General features: G+C 38.8%; 1 protein-coding gene across 7 annotated transcripts in view; it reads right to left on the minus strand.

Moving 5' to 3' along the window:
• MYO3A (myosin IIIA) overlaps nucleotides 1–24133 on the minus strand; it is a 254494-nt gene that overhangs the window by 103862 nt on the left and 126499 nt on the right. For all 7 annotated transcript variants that reach the window (XM_058681663.1, XM_058681668.1, XM_058681665.1 and 4 more), the window contains exons 15-17: nucleotides 17715–17813; nucleotides 17501–17615; nucleotides 60–186 (exon numbers count right to left, since the gene is read on the minus strand). In XM_058681663.1, coding sequence (XP_058537646.1) covers nucleotides 60–186; nucleotides 17501–17615; nucleotides 17715–17813 — 341 coding nt within the window. The remainder of the gene's footprint in view (nucleotides 1–59; nucleotides 187–17500; nucleotides 17616–17714; nucleotides 17814–24133) is intronic.

Genomic DNA, 24133 nt, shown 5'->3' on the forward strand with positions numbered 1-24133 from the left:
AAATAAATAAACATTAAAAAAAAGGGGTTCAGTGTTGAACAGAAGATAATAAAACTCACAGTTTTCCAGAGCTGCATGATTGGAAATGTGGCTCTTGTCAAGCTGGTGTTCAGTTGCCACAGAAGAAAATTCAATGTTTCCAACATTCATGATTGCAGCCAGTATACTGTATATGCTTCCAAGTTGCTGAAACATACCATGAAAATGTTAACATTACCTTCCCTGGCACATAGCAAGGCAGTGACTATGGCTGGAGACAGACTGGGTAAGAATTCTAAGGCTCCAGCATAAGAAGGTCATCCCATAGACAATGATGTCATTCTGAGACCCAAGTAGGCCAAGATCCAAATAGGCTCAGTCTCATTTGTTATTTTAATATGAGAGGTGAGCATGGTACCTGTTACCCGGCGAGTGATAAAAAAATATTTTATGAATGCCAGTATGAAGAAAAAAAATAAATGAGGAGCTCCCCTCAGAGGAGGTAAAAATATCTAATTCCTTGGGCCACAGAAAAATTGGTCTATGTGATACTTAACTTTGGGACTTAATGTGGTCATTTCCAGATGTTCATTTTCCTTGAGGCCATCTTAAAAGTGAGCTTAATAAAGGGAGCTAAGGAAGAAAGACCCAAAGATCCCAGTATCAAAATCAAAGGATATGTATCGTTTAAGTATAGGCATGAGAACTCTGGACTACAGCTTAGAATTTATAGTAGTAAAACCCTAAATAAGGTACATAAAAATATATTCAGAAACACACACACACACACACACACACACACACACACACACACACCACACCTCTTCTTGGAGGCATAGAAGGCATTTTATCAAGGAGTCTATGGTAATTCTTGGTGTCATTCCAACTATGTTCAAGGTGCAGTAAGGTATAGGAAACAGACAAAATCTTTATTGTTTTCTTACGTTGCTGCCTTTATTTTAATCCAGCTCTTACACTTAATAGAATTGATTATTCCATCCACTCCAACATTCTAAGTCATGATAAAAACTGGATGTGAAGGGGCGCCTGGGTGGTGCAGTCGGTTAAGCATCCGACTTCAGCCAGGTCACGATCTCGCGGTCCGTGAGTTCGAGCCCCACGTCAGGCTCTGGGCTGATGGCTCGGAGCCTGGAGCCTGTTTCCAATTCTGTGTGTCTCCCTCTCTCTCTGCCCCTTCCCCATTCATGCTCTGTCTCTCTCTGTCCCAAAAATAAATTAAAAACGTTGAAAAAAAATTAAAAAAAAAAAAAACTGGATGTGAAAAAAATCTTCAGGGATATTTTTTCATTCATATATAACATATGAATACATAAACATTTAAACAAATACATTTGCTGAATGAATATATAGATATATCTGTATATATCTAGGTATTCACTTATCCAATAAATATACATCTTATGCCAGGCACTGCTCTTGTCACAGGGGATTCAGAAGAGGCAAAACTAAGATCTTTGTTCCCTTGGGGTGTTTAGGCAGTGAGAGGGCAGGCATTAAGAAACAAATAGACAAACATGACATTTTCAGTAACAAAACGGGCTGTGAAGAGAAAAACACATAGAGGAGCAATGGAGAGTGACTGAAAAGGGCAGGGAGGGCCTTTTGAGTTGGGGAAGTTAGGGAGAGCTGCCCTCTGAGAAGCTGAGGCCCTGGTGACGAGGGAACCACCTAGGCGAAGAACTGGAATCAGAACATTCCAGGCAGAGGGGACAGCAAGGGCAAGGGCCTTGCGTGAGGAAAGAAGGAAGTGGGGCTGGAGGACAGTGAGGGATGATGTGATAGGAGCCAGAGAGGTGAGCATGAGCCAGGCCCTCTGGGCTCACTGTAGAGTTTGGACTTCATTTGAATCGCCATGTAAAGCCACTAGAGATTTCAAAGCAGGGAGCTGTAATATTTTAAACTGATGAATCTGCCTACTATGTGGAAATGTATGGATTGGGAGCAGACAGAAAAGTGGAATTGTCAGGAGGCTATCGCAGTAGTCTAGTGAGAGATGATGATGGCTTGGACTAGAATAGTAAATGGTGGAGACAGAAAGAAGTCAGTGCACTGGGGTATATTTTGGAAGTAGAACAATAAATGTGCCGATAGGCTGGATGTGAATCACTTTTCTAAGAATACTCTCCTGGTAAGGAATTTCCATTTGTAACATGCATAACTTTTAAAGAGGCAACCAGTGTGGGCTTTAACGGCAGGCGGGGAAATAAATACAGCATCTGACATCCTGCTGTATTTTTCTTGAGGAAACTGTAGACGTTATGGATAAATGACACCAGGAATATGCCTTGAAATAGACTGTTGAAAACTGTGTTCCTTCAAAACTTTGTGTGTCAGTTACAGACTAGAAAGTCCAGGTGTGTAAGTTCCCAAGTTGGATTTTTAACAGCATTTAGAGATTCATTACAGAGAATCACATGCTGAATCAATAGACATTTAATTCTTAATTCAACTGTTTATGAGAAGAACTGTGTAATCTTTCTAGACTGGGGCTCCCCTTGATATCCTGTAATTACAATATTCATTTGGAGTACAATTGGAGGCTCAGAAGACAGCAAATCAGGGCCCTAGCTCAGTCTGGGTCTGGCAGCTAGACTGATGGGGCTCAAAGGGGCCTGACCTCGGGCACGGGTATGACCTTGACCAGGCACTTGGGTCATTCGTGGCACAAAGACTAATCATCTCTGATGCTGTCACCCCAAGGAGTCCAGAACAATTTTTATTTGACAATAATAATAAGCAAAAGAACATTTTTTCATTTTACATATAAAACTACCAAGGCATAAAAAAACAAAAACAAATAAAAAACAACAAAACTACCAAGGCGTGAAACAATCTAACAATGTTCCATGGACTTTGAATGAACTGAGATTTGAATCCTGCCTCCCAGCTCACTGAATGCACTATACCTTCCCACAGAGGAAGAAGAGTGGCTTACAGGAAAAGCATACTCTCCAAGTGCTCCCTAGAGATTGGAAAATATTCACAATTCCCTCTATCTACTCCACCTCCTGCTTTGTCTGTACCTGAGGAGGCTGGACTGCTACTGCTCTTGCAGTATCTTCAAGGAGAAACATGTTTCTGGCTTGTTTTCTGGAAAGTCAGACCTTCATTGTTCTGATGCATCAGGCTCCAATCTACTCCACTGCTGCTCTGGACATTCCCGCTCTGCTTCTGAGCTTGTACACTAGGCTGATCGCCTATGCAGACAGCAACCCAAAACTATGTGTGTGTGTTGGGGGGGCGCCTGGGTGGCTCAGTCAGTTAAGCGTCCGACTTCGGCTCAGATCATGATCTTGCGGTCTGTGGGTTCGATCCCCGCGTCGGGCTCTGTGCTGACAGCTCAGAGCCTGGAGCCTGCTTCAGATTCTGTGTCTCCCTCTTTCTCTGACCCTCCCCTGTTCATGCTGTCTCTCTGTCTCAAAAATAAATAAATGTTAAAAAATTTATAAAAAACAAAACAAACCAAAAAAAACACCGTGTGTGGGGCAAGGTCACTAATCTGTCTGCACTGAGTTAATCTTCCCAAGGCAAAATAATTGTTAGAAGGACTCTTCCTCTTCCAGAAGTTTCTTGTACTATATCTCTTATTCAACCATCCACCCATCCATTCGTTCATCCAACCAGCATCTGTTTGCTATTTATTAAGCACTATGTCAGATACTGGATATATCAATAACTAAGAATAATTTCTGTTCTCAAGGACTCTACAGTCTCCTGGAACAAAAGGGTATGGATCATTTCCTATACTGAATTTCTATATGGATTATTTCTATGTATTTCTACTTTCTGTATTTTATTATAGTTTTTTTAATAAATAAACTTTATTTTTATTTATTTATTATTTTTATGAAGGCTTCACATCCAGTGCAGAGCCCAATGCTGGGCTTGAACTCATGACTGTGTGATCAAAACCTGAACTGAGGGGCGCCTGGGTGGCTCAGTCGGTTAAGCGTCCGACTTCGGCTCAGGTCACGATCTCGCGGTATGTGAGTTCGAGCCCCGCGTCGGGCTCTGTGCTGACTGCTCAGAGCCTGGAGCCTGTTTCAGATTCTGTGTCTCCCTCTCTCTCTGACCCTCCCCCGTTCATGCTCTGTCTCTCTCTGTCTCAAAAATAAATAAACGTTAAAAAAAAAATTAAAACAAACAAACAAACAAAAAACCTGAACTGAGATCAAGAGTCAGACGTATAACTGACTGAGCCACCCAAGTACCCCTAAACTTGATTTTTAGAGCAGTTTGAGGGTCACAGCAAAACTGAGTGGAAAGTATAGAGTTACCAGTTAGTCCCTGTCCTCCTTGCTCCACACACCCAGTTCTCCCCACTATCAACATCCTGCATTAGGGTGATGCATGTGTTATAATCAATGAACCTACACTGAAACATGATTGTCACCCAAAGTCCATAGTTGACATCAGAGTTCACACTTGGTGTTGGATATTCTCTGGATTTTTATAAATGTATAATGACACCTATCTACCACTATAGTACCATACAGTATTTCCATTGCCCTAAAATCCCCTGTGCTCTGCCTATTCACCTCTCTTTGCAGCCTATAACTACCCGTGGTCTTTTATTGTTTCCATAGTTTTGCCTTTTCCAAAATGTTCTATAGTTGGGATCATATAGTCTATAGCCCTTTCAGATTGGCTTCTTTCACTTAGTGATGTGCATTTAAGGTTCCCCCATGTGTTTTCATGGCTTGATAGCTCGTTTCTTTTTAGCACTGAATAATACCCCATTACTAGGATGTGCCACAGTTTATTTATCCATTCACCCACTGAAGGACGTCTCAGTTACTTTAAGTTTTGGTGATTATGAATGAAGTTACTACAAACATTAGTACACAGGTTTTTGTGTGGATATAAATTTTCAATTCCTTTGGGTAAATACCAAAGACCTTGACTGCTGAATCACATGGTAAGAGTATGAGAACTCTTCCCATGGAGACTGCCATGTGAAGAAGAAGACAGAGATCAAGGTGAGGCATCTGCAATCCAAGGTCACTAAGGACTGCCAGGGAATCACCAGAAAGTAGAGAAGAGGCATGGAACAGATTCTCCCTCACAGCCCTCTACAAGAAACTAACCTTGTCTCAGACTTCTAACCTGTAGAACTGTGAGGAAATAAATTTGTTACTTAAATCACCTGGCCTGTGGTACTTTGCTGTGGCAGCCTTAGCAAAGGAATATAGTATCAATGCTTTTTTACTAAACTGATGAATAAGATGCATAACCTTGGGATAATCATGTTTATTCTTTTTCTTTTAATGTTTATTTATTTTTGTGTGTGAGAGAGAGAGAGAGAGAGAGTACAGGTAGGGGAGGGGCAGAGAGAGAGAGGCAGACATAGAATCTGAAGCAGGTTCCAGGCTCTGAGCTGTCAGTGCAGAGCCCAACATGGAGATCAAATCCATGAATCACGAGATCATGACCTGAGCCAACATCGGACACTTAACCGACTAAGCCATCCAGGCTCCCTCAATGTGTTTATTCTTAACTGTTTAAAACCTTTGAGATAATATTAGAGACATAGAAAAAAAATCTGGCAATTAACTTTTGTGAGTTGAATTTAAATACTTATTTGATAATATACTTATGATTTTAATTTTAAAAGCATAACATAATTTGCAAAGTGTATTCAAATATATAAAATACTTGATCTTCTACATTAGTAATTTTAAATTATTATATTTTCAGGGCTAGTAAGTTGAAGTGTTTAAGATTTAGTTAAATGACTAGAAAGTTTAGAAAGTCCTTATCAATCCTGATAAGACTGCTGTGTTAGTCATTTAGAATATCTGAAAGACTGAAATGTACTAAATTTTTACATAGTTTCAGGCATGCAAAGAACTTAATTATATCTGTTTAGGACAAGTTATGAGTTAAGTGAACAAAGCAGACGGAAAGTTGTTTCTATTCTTAGACAAAGATTGTTAGATGCACAAATTGAAATAAAAGATGTGTCAAGAGAATGAGAAGACAAGCCACGGACTGGAAGAAAGTATTTGCAAAAGGCACATCTGATAAAGGATTGTTATCCAAAACATACATTTTTTTAAAAACAATAAAAAAAAAACCTGGTTAAAAAAATGGGTCAAAGACCTTAACAGACACCTTGCCAAAGAAGATGTACAGATGCAAAATAAGCATATGAAAGATGTTCCATATCGTAGGTCATCAGAGAAATGTAAATGGAAACCACAAGGGGTTACCATGGCATACCTTTCAGATTGGCCAAAAGCCAAAAAAAACACTGACAGCACCAAATGCTGATCAGGATGTGAAGCAACAAGAACTCTCACTCATTGCTGCTGGGAATGCAAACTGTTACAGCCACCTTGGTGGACAGCTTGACAGTTTCCTACAAAACTAAACACACTCTTACCACATAATCGAACAACTGAGATCCATGGTATTTACCCAAAGGAACTGAAAACTTACATTTTCACCAAAAGTGAATCCTAATGTCAACTATGAACTTCGGATCATAATGACACGTCAGTGTAGGTTCATCTACTTGCTTCCTTGTAGGTTTCTAAGAATTCCCCATCATTTTCACACCTTAGTTCCAGTTCATGTTCTTTTTCTCCTTCTCCACACATTATAATCTCTTCTTAGAACCTCTCAGTGACCAGCCACTAGACTTCATGTTTCTATAACATTCTCTGTTTGTTATCATGGAATTGATTACATTTTATTGACATTATGCTCAGCATATGTGTCTTCTATCAGATTATAAATTCAATGAGGACAGAGACTCTGCTTAATTCATATCTCTAATTCCTACACAGCAGGCACTCAATTAATGCTCATCAAACTGTTTTCTTTTGCGTCAATCAAGTGACAGTAAAGTTTTCTTCACCCCGCTCAAGAGAGTGGTGAGAAAGGACGATCCCTGTGCTTCAAAGCAGGTGGGAATCACCGTGGACCGTGACAAAGTGACAACAGCCCAGGCTGAGGGGTGTGGCACTACCCAGTCTAGCCCTGGGATAGTCAAGATGCTAATGCTGCCACTGGGAAAGGACAAAGAAGGCAGGATGGGGAGGAGCAGGCTGGGACAGTTACCCACAGGCAGGGACACTATCAGAGCCCACATTACCAGCCAAACAGGAACTGACAAGAGGAAAAGAAGGAGAGGCCCTGCCGTCAGCATTTGCAGGTGAATTTCTATACAAGGGATATTAACATTTGCTCTGTGTAGGATGAACTTCGCACGTACTTAAAGCAATAAAATGACATGACCAATCTGCAAAGATTAGAATTAAAATTATAGAGCCCTCAATTTTAGTCACCAAATCACAGATAATGAAACCTATTGTATTGATAATGAAACTCACACTAGACAGGTTTAGTTATTGGTCTAAGGACACACAGCTAGAGACAAGCCATGTCAAGGAATTTAACCCACAGGTGCTGACTCCCTAGTACAGAAATATTGTTATTTTAACTGTCTTCCTGGGTCCCATCATTCATTTCGTTCAGGTCATTAGTGTTGGCTGAGTTAGGACCTACTAGAATCATAACTTATTTTCTGCATTTTGAATGAAGGCAAGTAGGTATCAAGTTATTATTATTTTAAAATCATTATCAAATGACTAACTAAAAAAGACTGATCTGCCTCTCTCACCCCAGCCCAAACCAATTTTTTAAAATGAAGCATTTCACAGAAATTCACTTAAGATACTTAAAAACTTGTTTCACAAGTTTTGTTGTAACTGTATTTTGTTGTAACTATAGTCATAACTTGTAATCCAAAGAAAATGTATTAGAATGCTATTTTAGACTATCATAAGAAATGTAAGCAAAATTAAAGCAGAAAAAGGCATTCCCATCTTAGACATGAAACAAATGACACTGTGCTAAGAAAAACAAAACCTCCTGTTATGACATAGTAAACATGTTCTCTAGATGAGTTGAATCATAAAACTAGTCACCATTTACTTTAAAACCATGGCAGGACAGTGGCTTAGGAAATCATATGTTTTAAAATGTTTTAGAGGTTTCCAACTTGTGTGATTTTCAGAGAAGATCTGCTTTTGATTTGCCTGTCATTCCTTTGCATTGTGTTGACTCACCAATGCACAAGTGAATTGTATGTAACCCCAGGGATATTTAAAGGGACACATCTACCATGGGTACTATCAACACCCATCAGAGAATGATAAGGGAGGGGGAGAGAGAGAGAGAGAAAGAGATGGTCATCTTGGAGAATCACCACAACTCTGCTCCAGTGAAGTGGGAAAGCAGCAAGCAATGCTTGGAGGGTGTGAGAATCATGTTACTTAACTTGATATTGAAAGTTGCCTCTTTCCAAAATGGAACTGAAGCAGCCACTGCCACAGGAAATATCCAAGAAAGCCATTGAGGTTAAAAAAAAATCAGGGGTGCCTGGGTGGCTTAGTAGGTTAAGCATCTGACTCTTGCCCAGCCCCTGGGATCTATGCCTAGTGTAGAGCCTGCTTAAGATTCTTTCTCCCTCTCCCTCTGCCCCAACTCCAAAACAAAACAAAAAGAGAAACAAACAAAAAAAACAACCACAAAAAACAAACAAACAAACAAAACCATCAGGGCTTGGATAAAAAGGAAATAAACATCTACTCAGTTTAATTCTACTGTCTCCAAACCTGGGCAATAGGCCCTGTTAACTCTCTGAGTCTCTGCTTTCAGATGGGAGATACCACATCCTAGGAGAGTCACCTTGAACTGGACCAAGTCTTCACGAGATATTTAACAGTGGGGTACCTGAGTGACTCAGTTGAGTCACTCACAGTTTCATGATGCGGGTGGGGCCTGCTTGAGACTCTCTGTCTCCCTCTCTCTCTACCCACACCCTCTCAAAATAAAAAATAAAATTAAAAAAGAGAATAAAATAATTAAAAAAAGATATTGAGCAGTGATTATGCTTTGCTCCAGAAACAGATTTTATATTTTCCTTTATTCCAAACTATATGTTTAGATGTTTGCATGCTCAATAAACACTGAGTATGTGTAAGTTTAGAATACTGTGGTTTTAGAATACTGTGTTTTAAAGAAATGAATTATATTTGTCAGTAGATGTTAACTGCAAAACTACTTTCATTTCAGTGTTACTAAATATGGTTCTACCAAGCAAAAGAAAGGAGCTGAACCAAATATAAGTAAAACCCTGCCTCTAATGAGAGGGACTTAGAAGTAAACAAACCAATTAAAAATGATTCCCTGTTTCTAAGATAGCAACCTCTGGGGGAGGGAACTGCTAAGAAGATAAGCTCTTCTGATGACAAACACCCGGGAAAGGAGCTACAAAGAGGTCCAGCCCTGGTCAGAACCAGGAGCTGCTTGCCTCCTGTATGACATGCTTCTAGTTTGGAGGACGCCCTGAGATGCAGTCAACCTCTGTTGTTTCCCCCAAAACCAGTCAGCCCACAGAGCCAGAGCACTGTCCAAAGGATCACCTACTACGAGCAACATTCACCTTATGACCAAAGACTGGAGAAAAGGGTAGATGCTGCTTTTTTCTCTATTTACTGCATGCACAAATCAGTTGGCTTCTGCTTTAAGAGGCAGGAGTTCACCCCCATTACCCCCCCGGGCTTAAATCAACTTGTCTTTATAGGTACAAGCTGGGGGTGAGGGCAGGGTTAGGGAGGGAAAGTGATATAGCAGAAGGGGAGGAGCCAGATTTGAAAGTGAATTTTGCCAGGTAGAGTGAGAAAGGTACACTGGGAAGCAGTTGTGCCCAGGGAGAGACTGGGGTCAGGGTAGGGTTAGGGTTAAACTAATTAGTATCGTGCCAGCTGGCAGAGCAGCAAATGTTCTATTTCTACTCACAATGCGGCCAATCTAGGTTTACACTGTGCTGAAACACTCAGAGGAGGACAAGATCTTGGTCCTTTAAGCCAGAGAGCAAAAGACCCAAGTGGTCACCTATGATGCTTGGGACATCAGAAGGAAGTATAAGAAGGGGACCTGGAACATGGCTGAAACTCATGCTTCCAGAGCTGAACCAACAACAAACACATTTATTTTGCCAATAATAAAAGTATCTATTTTATTAGGAAATGTATTAGGGTTATCTCTGACTCTAGATACTACAGTTGAGATGTTGCTCCCAAAAGGTAGTCAGGTCAGGTTAACAGCACAGTTTTCAGCACAATACGACATGATACGACACTCTGACCTCAGAGCACATATAGGGATGTACAGCAAGCACTCTACTCCTTACATGAGATAGCCACAGTGAATTCTATAAGCTTAATAATCACTTGATTGTCAACCAATATGCCATCCTCACCATTTCTCTCCCAGCTCTCCAGCCAAAGCTGCTACTGGTCAAGCAAATTCTCCCATCCTCATGTATCCATCCAGTCACCCTGCCAACCTTTGCTGTTGTTCTCTTTTATGAGGGTGGAGTAGGGGAATGAGAGTCACACACTGGCCACTGTAAGAACCAGGCATCTGTCTTGCTGGGAGAAAGTTCTTCATATTATATATAGGTAAGCACAGAGTACAAGCTTCCTCAAAAACCTTCAGAAATCTTATCAAACAATGGTTTCTTTGTTCCACTTTACAGCATTAAGCTATTTAATGCGTCAACAGAGAGAAGGTCCCCCCCAATCATCTCCTTGCTACCTAGGTACCACAGAGCCACTGAGTTTCCCTATTTGAACTGCAATTTACTGGTTATGGAGTTGTAAGCCCAGTGGTTACAAGCACAGGTTGCAAGCTGTGTTGACAGCTCAGAGCCTGGAGCCTGCTTCAGATTGTGTGTCTCCCTCTCTCTCTGTCCCTCCTCCGCTCATGCTCAATCTCCTTCTCTCTCTCTCTTAAAAATAAACATTAAAAAAAATTAAAATAAAAAAGAGACTAAGGCCAAACATACATAAATGAATGTAAAAGGAAACACAACCAGAATAACTTAAAAGCATCAGAAAACAGCATCAGTCATATCTATGGCATCAGATTTGATGATGATTTCTTAGCAAAATACAGATAACCCAAAAAGAAAACAGAATTTAAATAGATAAGTATCACAGAAGAATCAGAAAGCTGATTAAAGACCTAATATGAAAAAGGCCCAGGACCAGAGGCACATATGGCTGAGTTTTATCTAACCTTAATTCAAAGTTTTAAATATCACTGATCCCCAATCTTCTCTAATGATAGAAATAACCTAGGGTGCTTGTAAAAGGCCCAGCTGACTAGGTCTCTTCCGTGGAAATTTCTATATAGAAGAGGACCTATGTATCTGTGTCCAGGTGCTTTATGTCTTCAGAGACACTGGGAGCTAATTTTAACTCTGATTTAAACTTTTATAGGCCAAAGAAAAAAGATAAAAAGCTCACTGGCATACCTTTAATATGCAAATCTGATAAAGATATAACAGAAAACTAAAACAGTAGGTAAATCTCACTGATGAATATAGATGCAAAAACTCTAAATAAAACACCAGGGAATGTAATCCAGAAATTTATCTAAAGAGAAGCACAGTTTGATTCCATTATATTTATTCCAGAAACGTAAGGATACTTACATATCAAGAAATCTATCAACATGATAGATGTCAACAAGTTGCTGTAGAAAAATATGATGTCAACTGATGAAGAAAAGGCATTTGATAAAAGTCTGCAGGATTCCTAATAACAGCCCTCAGCAAAGCAGCAATAAAAGGAAATTATTATGATAAATGCTCTTCATCAGAAATAAGAGCAAAACAGTGAAACCATTTTACTTAAAATCAGAAACAAGACAGGGAGACAAGTTATAATCATTTGTAATTAATACTGACTTAGACTCTAAGTCTTAGATGCTCTAAGTACACAAAAGAATAGATGACTGACATAACAGGAAAAAAGTATAAAACTCTTCTTTTCGCTGATGACATGATTATATTTACATAAGACTACTAGCAGAAAAAAACATTTAGAATTACACCAAAACCCATGACCTGGTTAGGAAAAAAACCTAAAAGCTTAAGTTCTACATAAATAAAACTATAAATTGTTAAAAACTCAAACAACATCTAAACAAATAGAAAGGCAAGTCATGACCCGTGATGAGAAAACATAAATAACATGATAAAAATAACAATGCCACAAAAGTTACTAAATAAATTTAATACAATTCTCATTAGAATTCCAGCAGGGCTTTCAGAACTGAATAAGGTGAACTTAAAGTCTATACAGAGAAACAAATGACAGACATTAGCTTAGGCAAGGATTAAACAGAAGAAAGTGAGAAGAGGACATGCCTTTCTTGGTAGGATGCTTTACTAAAAATATAATATCAAACCACTGTAATTGTCAACAGGATATTGATATAGAGACAGAAACATAGATTGGTGGATAAAATAATGACTCAGAAAGAGATTCCATTCTATATAAGACTTTAATATAGGATAAGTCAATCCAATAGGCAAAGGGTAGTTATTTAACATAGTGAGGCATGACTGGCTCTCCATAGGGAAGAGAATAAAAGTGGTACCCCATTTGGCACTATGTAAAAAATTAATTTCAAATGGATCAAATATATTTAATATATTAAGTATATGTTTTTAAACTTTCAAAACAATCTAGGAGTCTACATGTATAATCCAGAGAAAGTGGAAAATTTCTAAACCAAGTCTAGAACCCAGATGTTATAAACAAAAAAAAAGACTTGTCTGAATATACAAAAATGAAAACCCTATTTTTATGTGGTAAAAGTAATGACAAAAAGTTAAGAAAAAAAAAGTATAAGTATGCCATGGACAAGCCATATAACTGAAAACATATTTAAAACACAAATGCTAAAAAAAATATAATGTCAATAATATTCAATGAGAACAAATTGGCATAAAACATAGAAATGACTCAATAAAAGGGCAACATACATACATATATGTTCATAAAAAGCAAATCCAAGCAGCCAACACAAAAAATAAAAAAAAATTAACAAAAGGAAAGATGCTCAAATTCACTCTTAGTTAAGGATATGCAAACTTGAAATGAGAGGTTACATACACCCGTCAGATTACCAAATATTTAAAAAGCTACAACACATGGCAGAGATGGTGGTGTAGGGGACTCACATACATTGCTGGTAGAAATATCAAATGTTTTATAGTTGTTAGAAAGCAATTTTGCAATTCATATTCAAATTTAAAATACATATACCCTATGACCCAGCAATCCCACCGCTAGGGACCTATCCCACTGAGATAAAAGCACCAAGAAATAAAAACAAATTACGGCCTTGTTCAGTGACAAAGACTTAGAAACATTAATAGTTGTATGCCCAGTTATATCTGAGTGGCAGAATAAATTATGGTAGTACATACCATGGAACACTATGTTGCTTTTAAGAGGACTTATTAGGAGCACTTGGGTGGATCAGTTCGTAAGCGTCCGACTTTGGCTCAGGTCATGATCTCACGGTTTGTGGGTTCGACCCCCATGTTGGCTCTGTGCTGAAAGCTCAGAGCCTGGAGCCTGCTTTGGATTCTGTGCCCTCTCTCTCTGTCCCTCCCCTGCTCATGCTCATGCTCTGTCTTTCTCAAAGATAAATAAACATTAAAAAAAATTTAAGAGGACTGATTTAGTGCTACACTAGGTGACTTGAAGGAATTTCCGCAAGGTATTGCAGAGTGAGAGAAACCAGGTATAGAAAAATGTGTGTAACACCAGTTAGAGTGGCTAAAGTTAACAACTCAAGAAACAACAGATGTTGGTGAGGATGTGGAGAAAGTGGAACCCTTTTGCACTGTGGGTGGGGAATGCAAACTGGTGCAGCCACTCAGGAAAACAATATGGAGGTTCCTCAAAAAATTAAAAACAGAACTACCCTACGACCCAGCAATTGCACCCCTAGGAATTTATCCAAAGGATACAAAAATGCTGATTCAAAGGGGCACATGCACTCCTATATTTATACCAGTGCTATCAACAACAATCAAATTATGGAAAGAGCCCACTGTCCATCAACTGATGAATGGATTAAGAAGATGGTGCGCACACACACACACACACACACACACACACACACTACTTGGCGATGAAAAGAATGAAATCTTGCCATCTGCAACAACATGGATGGAAATGGAGGGTATTATGCTAAGTAAATAAGTCAGCCAGAGAAAAACAGACACCACATGATTTCACTCATATGTGGAATTTGAGAAAATTAACAGATGATCATAGAGGAAGGGAAGGAAAAATAAGATATAAACAGAGAGGAAGGCAAACCATAAGAGACACTTAAATATAGAGAACTGAGGGTTGATGGGGAGGGTTGAGGGGGTAGGGGAAGTAGGTGATGGACATTAAGGAGTGCACTTGTTGGGATGAGCACTGGGTGTTATATGTAAGTGATGAATCACTGGGTTCTATTCCTGAAGACAAGACTATACTGTATGTTAACTGGCCTGAGAATGAATGTATATATATGAATGCATATGTACATATGTATATGTACATGTACATATATGTATATGTGTGTATAAAAGAAAAATGTGTGTAATATAATACCATATTAATAAAACAATGCCCATCCCTCCAGATTCATGTGCATGTACATGTGTGTTTACACATGTATACATGGTGTCTATAAGCAGTACTTAATAAGCAAGGAGATAAATATGAAATGCTGGATTATAAATGCTGAGTTGTTAACATCCATTTGCTGGGGAAAGGGAAAAAGAGCAGATATGGATGGAGGGGGTGAGATGGGGAAGAGCAAGATGAACAAAAAAGAAGTCTTATAAAAGGCTGCGCTAGAAAGTGACAAGCTGATCCTCAAATTCACGTAGAAATTCCAGGGACTCAAAACAATTGGGAAAAAGAACAAAGTTAGGAGAATCACACTTTCCAATTTCAAAACTTATTACAAAGCCACAGTAATCAAGCGTGGGACTAGCAGAAACATGTAGAGGTAATTATAATAGAACTGAGAGTTCAGAAATAAATCTATACATTTATGGTCAACTGATCTTTTTTTTTTAATTTTTAAAAATGTTTATTTATGTTTGAGAGACAGAGACAGAGTGTGAGTGGGTGAGGGACAGAGGGAGAGGGAGACACAGAATCTGAAGCAGGCTCCAGGCTCCAAGCTGTCAGCACAGAGCCCGACGTGGGGCTCGAACTCATGAACCGTGAGATCATGACCCAAGCAAAGTCGGACACTTAACCAACTGAGCCACCAGGCGCCCCTTCTTTCTTTTTCTTTTTTTTAAGTTTATTTATTTTGAGAGAGGGAGAGAGAGTGAGTCGGGGAGAAGCAGAGAGAGAGAGGAACAGAGAGAATCCCAAGTGGGCTCATCATTGTCAGCATAAAGCCTCCCGTAGGGCTTGATCTCATGAACCATGGGATCATGACCTAAGCTGAAATCAAGAATCAGATGCTTAACTGACTGAGACACCAAGGTACCTCAATTTTCTTTTTTTAAATGTTTATTTATTTTAGAGACAGAGAGAGAGAGAGAGAGTGCATGTGAGCACAAGGGGGCAGGGGCAGAGAGAGAGGGGGACAGAGGTTCTGAAGTGGGTCTGCGCTGAAAGCAGACAGCCCGATGTGGGGCTCAAACTCAGGAACAGTGAGATCATGACCCGAGCTGAAGTCAGATGCTTAACCCACTGAGCGACCCAGGCGCCTCTATGGTCAACTGATGTTCACAAGGATGCCAAACCCAACAATGGAGAAAGAACAGTCTTCAACAAATGGTTGTGGTACAACTGAATATCTACATGCAAAAGAAGCTATCTCACATCAGACACAAATATTAACTCAAAGTGGAACAGTAACCTGTATGCAAGAGTGAAAACAATACAGCTCCTGGAAGAATATTTAGGTATGAATTTCTGTGACTTTGGATGAGTCAATAGTTTCCTATATATAACACAAAAATAACAAGCAACAAAAGACAAATGGATAAACTGGACATCATAAAAATTAAAAACATGTATACTTGCAAAGGACACCATTAAGAAAGTGAAAAGATAATAGGAGCGTCTGGGTGGCTCAGTCATTTAAGTGTCCGACTTCGGCTCAGGTCATGATCTCGCAACTTGTGAGTTTGGGCCCTGCGTCGGGCTCTGTGCTGATAGCTCAGAACCTGGAGCCTGCTTTGGATTCTGTGCCTCTCTCTCTCTCTGTTCCTCCCTGCCCTGTGCTCTGTCTCTCTCTCTTTATCTCTCAAAATTAAAGATTAAAAAAAAAAGAAAAAAGAAAAAAGAAGGTACAAAGACAACAAAAGGGAGACAATTTTTGCAAATCACTTATCTGATAAGAGACTTGTATTTACAACATAAATAATCCTTAATTCAATAATAAAAACGCAACCCAATTTTTTAAAAAGGTAAAGGGTATGAATAGACATTTCTTCACACAAGATACATAAATGACCAATAAGTACACGTAAAGAAGTTCAGGGTCATAAGCCATTAGGTAAATGCAAATCAAAACCACAATAAGGTACCACTTCATACCCACTAGGATGGCTATAATAAAAAAGACAGATAATAGTAAATGTTGGGGAGGATATGGAGAAACTGGAAACTTTGTGCACTGCTGGTTAGAATGTAAACTAGTGCAGCTGCTTTGGAAAACAGTCTAGCAGTTCCTCAAAAGGTTCAACACAGTGTTACCCTATGACTCAGTAGTTCCACTCCTAGGTATACACCAAAGAGAAATGGAAACTTACGTCCACACAAAAAATTGTACATGAGTGTTCATAGCTGCATTATTCATGATAGCCCCCAAATGGAAACAACCCAAATGTCTATCAACTGATGACCGGATAAATAACATCAAGTATATCCATAAAATGGGGTATTATTCAACAATGAAAAGAAATGAACTACTGATACATGCTCCATCCAACATGCGTGCACCTTGAAAACATTACTATGTTAAATGAGAGAAGCTAGTCACACAGGATGATGTATTGCATCACTCTGTTTATGTGAAATGTCCAGAATAAAATGATCCATGGTGACAGAAAGCAAAAATGGGTAAGAATGAGGAGGAACTCCTAATCACTAGCATGTTTCTTTTGGGAGTGAAAAATTTAGAACATGAAAATATTCTAAAAATGATTATGATGATGGATGCATAATTCTGAATATACTAAAAGTCATTAAAATGTACCCTCTAAATGGCTGACTTGTATGGTATGTGAATTACATCTTAATAAAGTTGTATTAAAAAACTGCACTAAAAAAAGACTCCACTAGCACTCCCATTTAGGTATTTATGCAAAATGTAATACATATGGGAGATGCAAATATAAATTAAAGATTCAGAACAAAATGAAATTCAATTATATGTCATGGCCACCATCTCTTTACATATGAAGTAAATACTGTAACATTCTGGTAAGTATTCTCGTTATTCTGTAAGGTTGTTTCAGTAATTAAAAGAATGATTCACATAAAACACTTAGTACAATGCCTGGCATATATTAATCACTCAATAAATGCTCATTCTTACCATTAGTGATGACAAAATGATATTTCCTAAAGAGGTTCCAAATGTCTTTCATACTTACCTCCATTGTAAAACCTATGACTTTGAAACATTGCTCAATTAATTCATATTGGGATTTATAGAAACTATTATTCATCATATCCTGTACTGTTCTGAGGTGGTCATTTTGTAGATATCTGAAAAAAATACGAAAGGATGGGTCAAAATCTAAAGTTCAATCAGAAGTGAAAATATTACTTACACAAGTACCACCTTGTATAAGGTGGTAACCTTACCTGGGAGGCTTATTTTCAGGCAATTTGTAATGGGCTAGTTTCTTCTTTTCAGCTAATCCAGCATAGATGTAATAAAAAATATGAAAATTTTTTTCTCCACTGAAAAAAGAAGACATTTTCAGTAAGGGGTTAGTAAGAATATTTACTAATTTAAAATTACTTGGCAATATAATTATCAGAACAACTGTGAGTGCTAACATGGGCTTCCCAGAAAATTTGATTTAGGCTTTTTATTGTTGTCGTCATTATTTTCAACAACCACTGTCATTAAATTCCAGACACGACTAACCACTTTATATGAATCATTCAATGCATGTTTGTGAGGGACTATTAGGCATTGTTCTAGACACTAGAATGTAGCAGGAGTGAAACAGTCAAAAACCCATAACCTCTTGGAGTTTACACAGAAAAACAAATTAATTATATATACAGCATACCAGATGGTCATAAGTGCTACATTATCTCATTTACCTGCCACAGCCCCCTAGTTACTCATGGGCTCCCATCATTTTACAATCATGGACACTGAGACTTAGAGGGGCTACCATTCTCCCCTCCGCTCAAACAGCTGATGGCTAAATTGGATTCAAATCAGGGCTGTTTCATTCCAAAGTCTTTAACTACTTTGTTAAATGTTTTTTTTCTGGGGCTCACTTGCATGAGAAATCTGTTTCTTAGGACTCTCAAATTCCATTATTCTGTGGTCTACATATTAACAGCATTCCCCAGATCCTGGAATAATACAAATAAGGGAATAACAGTAATAATTTATTCAATTATGTATGCACATGCATATATGTATATATATATACATGTATATATATGCTTACATATTATAAAATTAATGATAACAGTGATACAAGGGACTGGAGAGAGAAATTAGGATTATTTTGTTATTATAGGGTGCTGACTCTAGTGTTATTTGAAAGTAGACTTACATTAGTGGTAAATATATATTAAAAACTCTAAGGCAACCACTAAAAAACTAAAAAACAATAAATATTACCAAAATACGCTAAGAAAGGAGAGAAAATGGAATGACAGAAAATGCTCAATTAAAATGACAAAATGCAGAAAAAGAATGGGAAACACAAATAGGAACAAAGAACAAGGGCAACAATTAGAAAGCATTAACAAATATAATAGATATTAATCCAACTATATCAGTAATCACTTTGAACATCAATGGTTTAAATATACCAATTAAAAACAAATTGTTAGAGGGATCAAAAAATAAGACCTATGCATATGTTGTCTGCAAGAAACTCACTTTAAATACAAATAAATGGATAAAGAGGAATATACCATGCTAACATTAATCAAAAGAAAGCTGGAACAGCTATATTAATTTCAGACAGAGCAGACTTCAAAGCAAGTAAGTTCTCAGGGATTAAGAAGTATATTACAATAATGATAAGGGGTTCACTTCTCCAAGAGACATAATAATCCTTCATGTTTATGGACATGACAGTGGAACATGAAACTATGTGAGACAAAAACTAATAGAACTGCAAGGAGAAACAGAAGAATGCATGTCTCTCAAAACTGGACAGATCTCGGGGCCCCTGGGTGGCGCAGTCGGTTAAGCGTCCGACTTCAGCCAGGTCACGATCTCGCGGTCCGTGAGTTCGAGCCCCGCGTCAGGCTCTGGGCTGATGGCTCGGAGTCTGGAGCCTGTTTCCGATTCTGTGTCTCCCTCTCTCTCTGCCCCTCCCCCGTTCATGCTCTGTCTCTCTCTGTCCCAAAAATAAATAAAAAACGTTGAAAAAAAAAATTAAAAAAAAAAAACAACAAAAAACTGGACAGATCCCATAGGCAGGAGAAAAGCAGTAAGGATACAGGTGAATGCACCAATAACATCAATCAACTGGATATAACTGATATAGACTACTTCACCCAACAACAGAATTCACATTCTTCTCAAACTCATATAGAACATTCACCAAGACAGACCACATCTTAAGCCATAAAACACACCTTAACAAATTAAAAATAACTGACATCATATATCTCTGCTCTTAGACCACAATGGAATTAAACTAGAAGTCAATAACAGAAATATAACCAGAAAATTCCAAAATACGTGGAGATTAAACAATGTAGTTCTAAATAGCACATGGGTCAAAAGAGAGATATTAAAAGAAAGTTTAAAATATTTTGAATTGGGTGAGAATGAAAATACAACTTACCAAATTTGTGGGATGCAGCGAAAGCACTGTTTAGACAGCTATTCATTGCATTGAATGCATATATTAAAAAGAAAACAGATCTAAAAACAATAAGTTTTCATTTTAGGAAACTAGAAAATGAGCAAATTAAACCCAAAGTAAGCAGAAGAAAAGAAATAAGAAATAGAGCAGAAATCAATGAAATTAGAAACCAGAATTTAGTACAGAAAGATCAATGAAACCAAAAGCTTTACAAAAAAACAAAACAACAACAACAACAACAAAAAAATAAGCTCCTAGTCTGGCTAAGAAAAAGAAAAAAAAAAGAGGACAAAAGTTACTAGTAATAGAAATAAAAGAAGGGACCTCAATCACCAAAGGTCCCACTGAAATTAAAAGGATAATAAAAGGATACTATAAGCAACTCAATCCCTCAAAACTGAGATGAAATGGACCAATTCTTTGAAAGACCCAATATGTCAAAACTCACACAAGAAGAAACAGATCATTTAAATAGGCTCAAAATCTATTAAAGAAGTTGAATCAATAATTAACAATCTTCCAAACTAGAAAGGTCCAGATGGGTTCACTGGTGAATTATGCCAAATACTTCATGCAGAATTTATACCAATTCTCTACAATCCCTTTCAGAAGACAGAAGCAAAGTGAACACTTAAACTCATTCAATGAGGCTAGAATTACCCTAATACAAAAACCAAATAAAGATATTATAATAAACTATAGACTAATATCTCTCATGAACATAAGCGAAAAAATCCTCAACAAAACATTAGCAAATTGAATCCAGCAATGAATAAACAGAATTATACACCATGACCAAGTGGGATATATCCCAGGTACACATGCATGGTTCGTTCGATGTTCAAAAATCAATCCATGTATTCTATCATATCAACAGGCTAAAGAAGAAAAATCACATGATCATACCAATAGATGCACAAAAAGCATTTGATAAAATCCAAAAGCCATTCATGACAAAAACTCTCAGTAAACTAGGAATAGAGGGGAACTTCATCAACTTGGTACAGAATATCCACAAAAAACCCTACAGATAAAATCATATTTAATGTTGAGAAACTGAAAGTTTTCACACTAAGATCAAGAACAAGGTAAAGATGTCCCCTCTCACCTGCTTTTCAATATTGCACTGGAAGTCCTAACTCATGCCTACAGTTTGAGAGGGGAGAAATAAAACAGTCTTTCTTCACAGATGACTTTATCATCTGTATAGAAAATGCTAAAGAATTGACAAAAAAATTCCTCAAACTAGTAAGCAATTATAGCGAGTCTGCAGGGTACAGGTCAAATACAAAACCAATCCCACCTAAAATCCCAGCAAGTTATTTTGTGGATACTAACAGATTCTAAAGTTTATATGGAGAAGCAAAAGACCCAGAAGGGCCAACTCAGTATTTAACAAGAAAAAAATTTAAAGGACTGATATTGCCTGACTTCAAGAATTCTTATGAAGCTTTCAAAATCCAGACAGTGTGGTATTGACAAAAACACAAGAGACAAATAGATCAATGAGACAGATGGAGAGCCCAGAATATAGTCCACTGATCCTTTAAAAAATTTTTTTTAATATTTCTTTATTTTTGAGAGACAGAGAATGAGTGGGGGAGGGCTGGGAGAGAAGGAGACACAGAATCTGAAGCAGGCTCCAGGCTCTAAGCTGTCAGCACAGAGCCCAATGCAGGGCTCGAACTCACAGACCATCAGATCATGACCTGAGCAGAAGTCGGAGGCTTAACTGAGCCACCCAGGTACCCCACCACTGATTCCTGACAAAGTAGTTAAGACAATACAATGAAGCAAAGACCAAAAAAAAAAAAAATCCAAATGCAGACCTTACACCATCCACAAAAATTAACTCAAAATGGGTCACAGACCTCAATGTGTAAAACACAAAACTATAAACTCTTAGAAGATCAAATAAGAGAAGAGCTGATGCTGGATATGGTAATGACTTTTTAGATACAACAACAAAGTCATGATCCATGAAAGAAATGATGGATAAACTGGACTTCATTAAAATTAAAAACTGTCTGCTCTGTTAAAAGCATTTTCAGTAATCGAAAAAGGCCTATGCCAGAGATGGCAGCGTAGGAGGACTCTGGGCTCACTGCGTTCTGCTGATCACTTAGATTCCACCTACACCTGCCTAAATAACCCAGAAAACTGCCAGAAGACTCGCAGAACGGATTCTCTGCAGCCAAGAGCAGACAAGAGGCCCACGGAAGACGGTAGAAAGGACGGAGAGGCGCTGCGGCTACATGGACTGGTGGGAGGGAGCTGGGGCGGAGGGGCAGCCAGCCAGACAAGCAGAGCCCCCCGAGTCTGGCTTGCAAAAGTGGAGGGGCCGGATGGAGTGTGTTCTGACAGCAAGCAGGACTTAACATCTGGGAGGTTGTAAGTTAACAGCTCTGCTTGAAGAGAGCGGGAGGACTAGAGGACAATGGGAGGGAGAGTTGTTGAGCCCCAGACGAAAGAGCTCAGCTTGGCTCGCCAGCGCCATCTCCCTCGCCCATCCCCCAGCCAAAATCCCAAAGGGAACCAGTTCCTGCCGGGGAACTTGCTTGAACCGCGCAAACATCCAACCCTGTCATTCTGCAGATCCATCCCTCCGGCGGCGGGTCTGACTCCCTCCCGGTGCCACAGGGTCCCTCCCAAAGCAGATCACTGAAGGAGAAGTGAGCTGAGCCTGCCCCTCCCACCCCCGTGCACCTTGCCAATCCACCCCAGCTAATAGGCCAGATCCCCAGCACCACAAGCCTGGCAGTGTGCAAGTAGCCCAGACAGGCCATGCCACCCCACAGTGAATCCCGCCCCTAGGGGAGGGAAAGAGAAGGCACACACCAGTCTGACTGTGGCCCCAGCGGTGGGCTGGGGGCAAATATCAGGCCTGACTGCGGCCCCGCCTACCAACACAGGTTATTCAAAACAGCACAGGGGAAGTGCCCCACAGTTCCACACCACTCCAGGGACTATCCAAAACGATGAAACAGAAGAATTCCCCTCAAAACAATCTCCAGGAAATAACGATAGCTAACGAACTGATCAAAAAGGATTTAAACAATATAACAGAAAGTGAATTTAGAATAATAGTCATAAAATTAATCGCTGGGCTTGAAAACAGTATACAGGACAGCAGAGAATCTATTGCTACAGAGATCAAGGGACTAAGGAACAGCCAGGAGGAGCTAAAAAATGCCATTAATGAGCTGCAAAATAAAATGGAGATGACCACAGCTCAGATTGAAGAGGCAGAGGAGAGAATAGGTGAACTAGAAGATAAAATTATGGAAAAAGAGGAAGCTGAGAAAAAGAGAGATAAAAAAAATCCAGAAGTATGAGGGGAAAACTAGAGAACTAAGTGATGCACTAAAGAGAAATAATCTACGCATATTTGGTATTCCAGAGGAGGAAGAGAGAGGGAAAGGTGCTGAAGGTGTACTTGAAGAAATAATAGCTGAGAACTTCCCTGATCTGGGGAAGGAAAAAGGCATTGAAATCCAAGAGGCACAGAGAACTCCCTTCAGACGTAACTTGAATCGGTCTTCTGCACGACATATCATAGTGAAACTGGCAAAATACAAGGATAAAGAGAAAATTCTGCAAGCAGCTAGGGATAAACGTGCTGTAACATATAAAGGGAGACCGATAAGACTCGTGATGGATCTCTCTACTGAAACTTGCCAGGCCAGAAAGGAATGGCAGGAAATCTTCAATGTGATCAACAGAAAAAAGATGCAACCTGGAATCCTTTATCCAGCAAGTCTGTCATTCAGAATAGAAGGAGAGATAAAGGTCTTCCCAAACAAACAAAAACTGAAGGAATTCGTCACCACGAAACCAGCCCTACAACAGATCCTAAGGGGGATCCTGTGAGACAAAGTACCAGAGACATCGCTACAAGCATGAAACCTATAGACATCATAATGACTCTAAACCCATATATTTCTATAATAACACTGAACGTATATGGACTAAATGTGCCAACCAAAAGACATAGGGTATCAGAATGGATAAAAAAACAAGACCCATCTATTTGCTGTCTACAAGAGACTCATTTTAGACCTGAGGACACCTGCAGATTGAAAGTGAGGGGATGGAGAACTATTTATCATGCTACTGGAAGTCAAAAGAAAGCTGGAGTAGCCATACTTATATCCAACAAATGAGACTTTAAATTAAAGGCTTTAACAAGAGATGAAGAAGGGCATTATA

This window comes from Neofelis nebulosa, chromosome 8 (genome assembly GCF_028018385.1).
Source record: "Neofelis nebulosa isolate mNeoNeb1 chromosome 8, mNeoNeb1.pri, whole genome shotgun sequence".
NCBI lineage: Eukaryota > Metazoa > Chordata > Mammalia > Carnivora > Felidae > Neofelis > Neofelis nebulosa.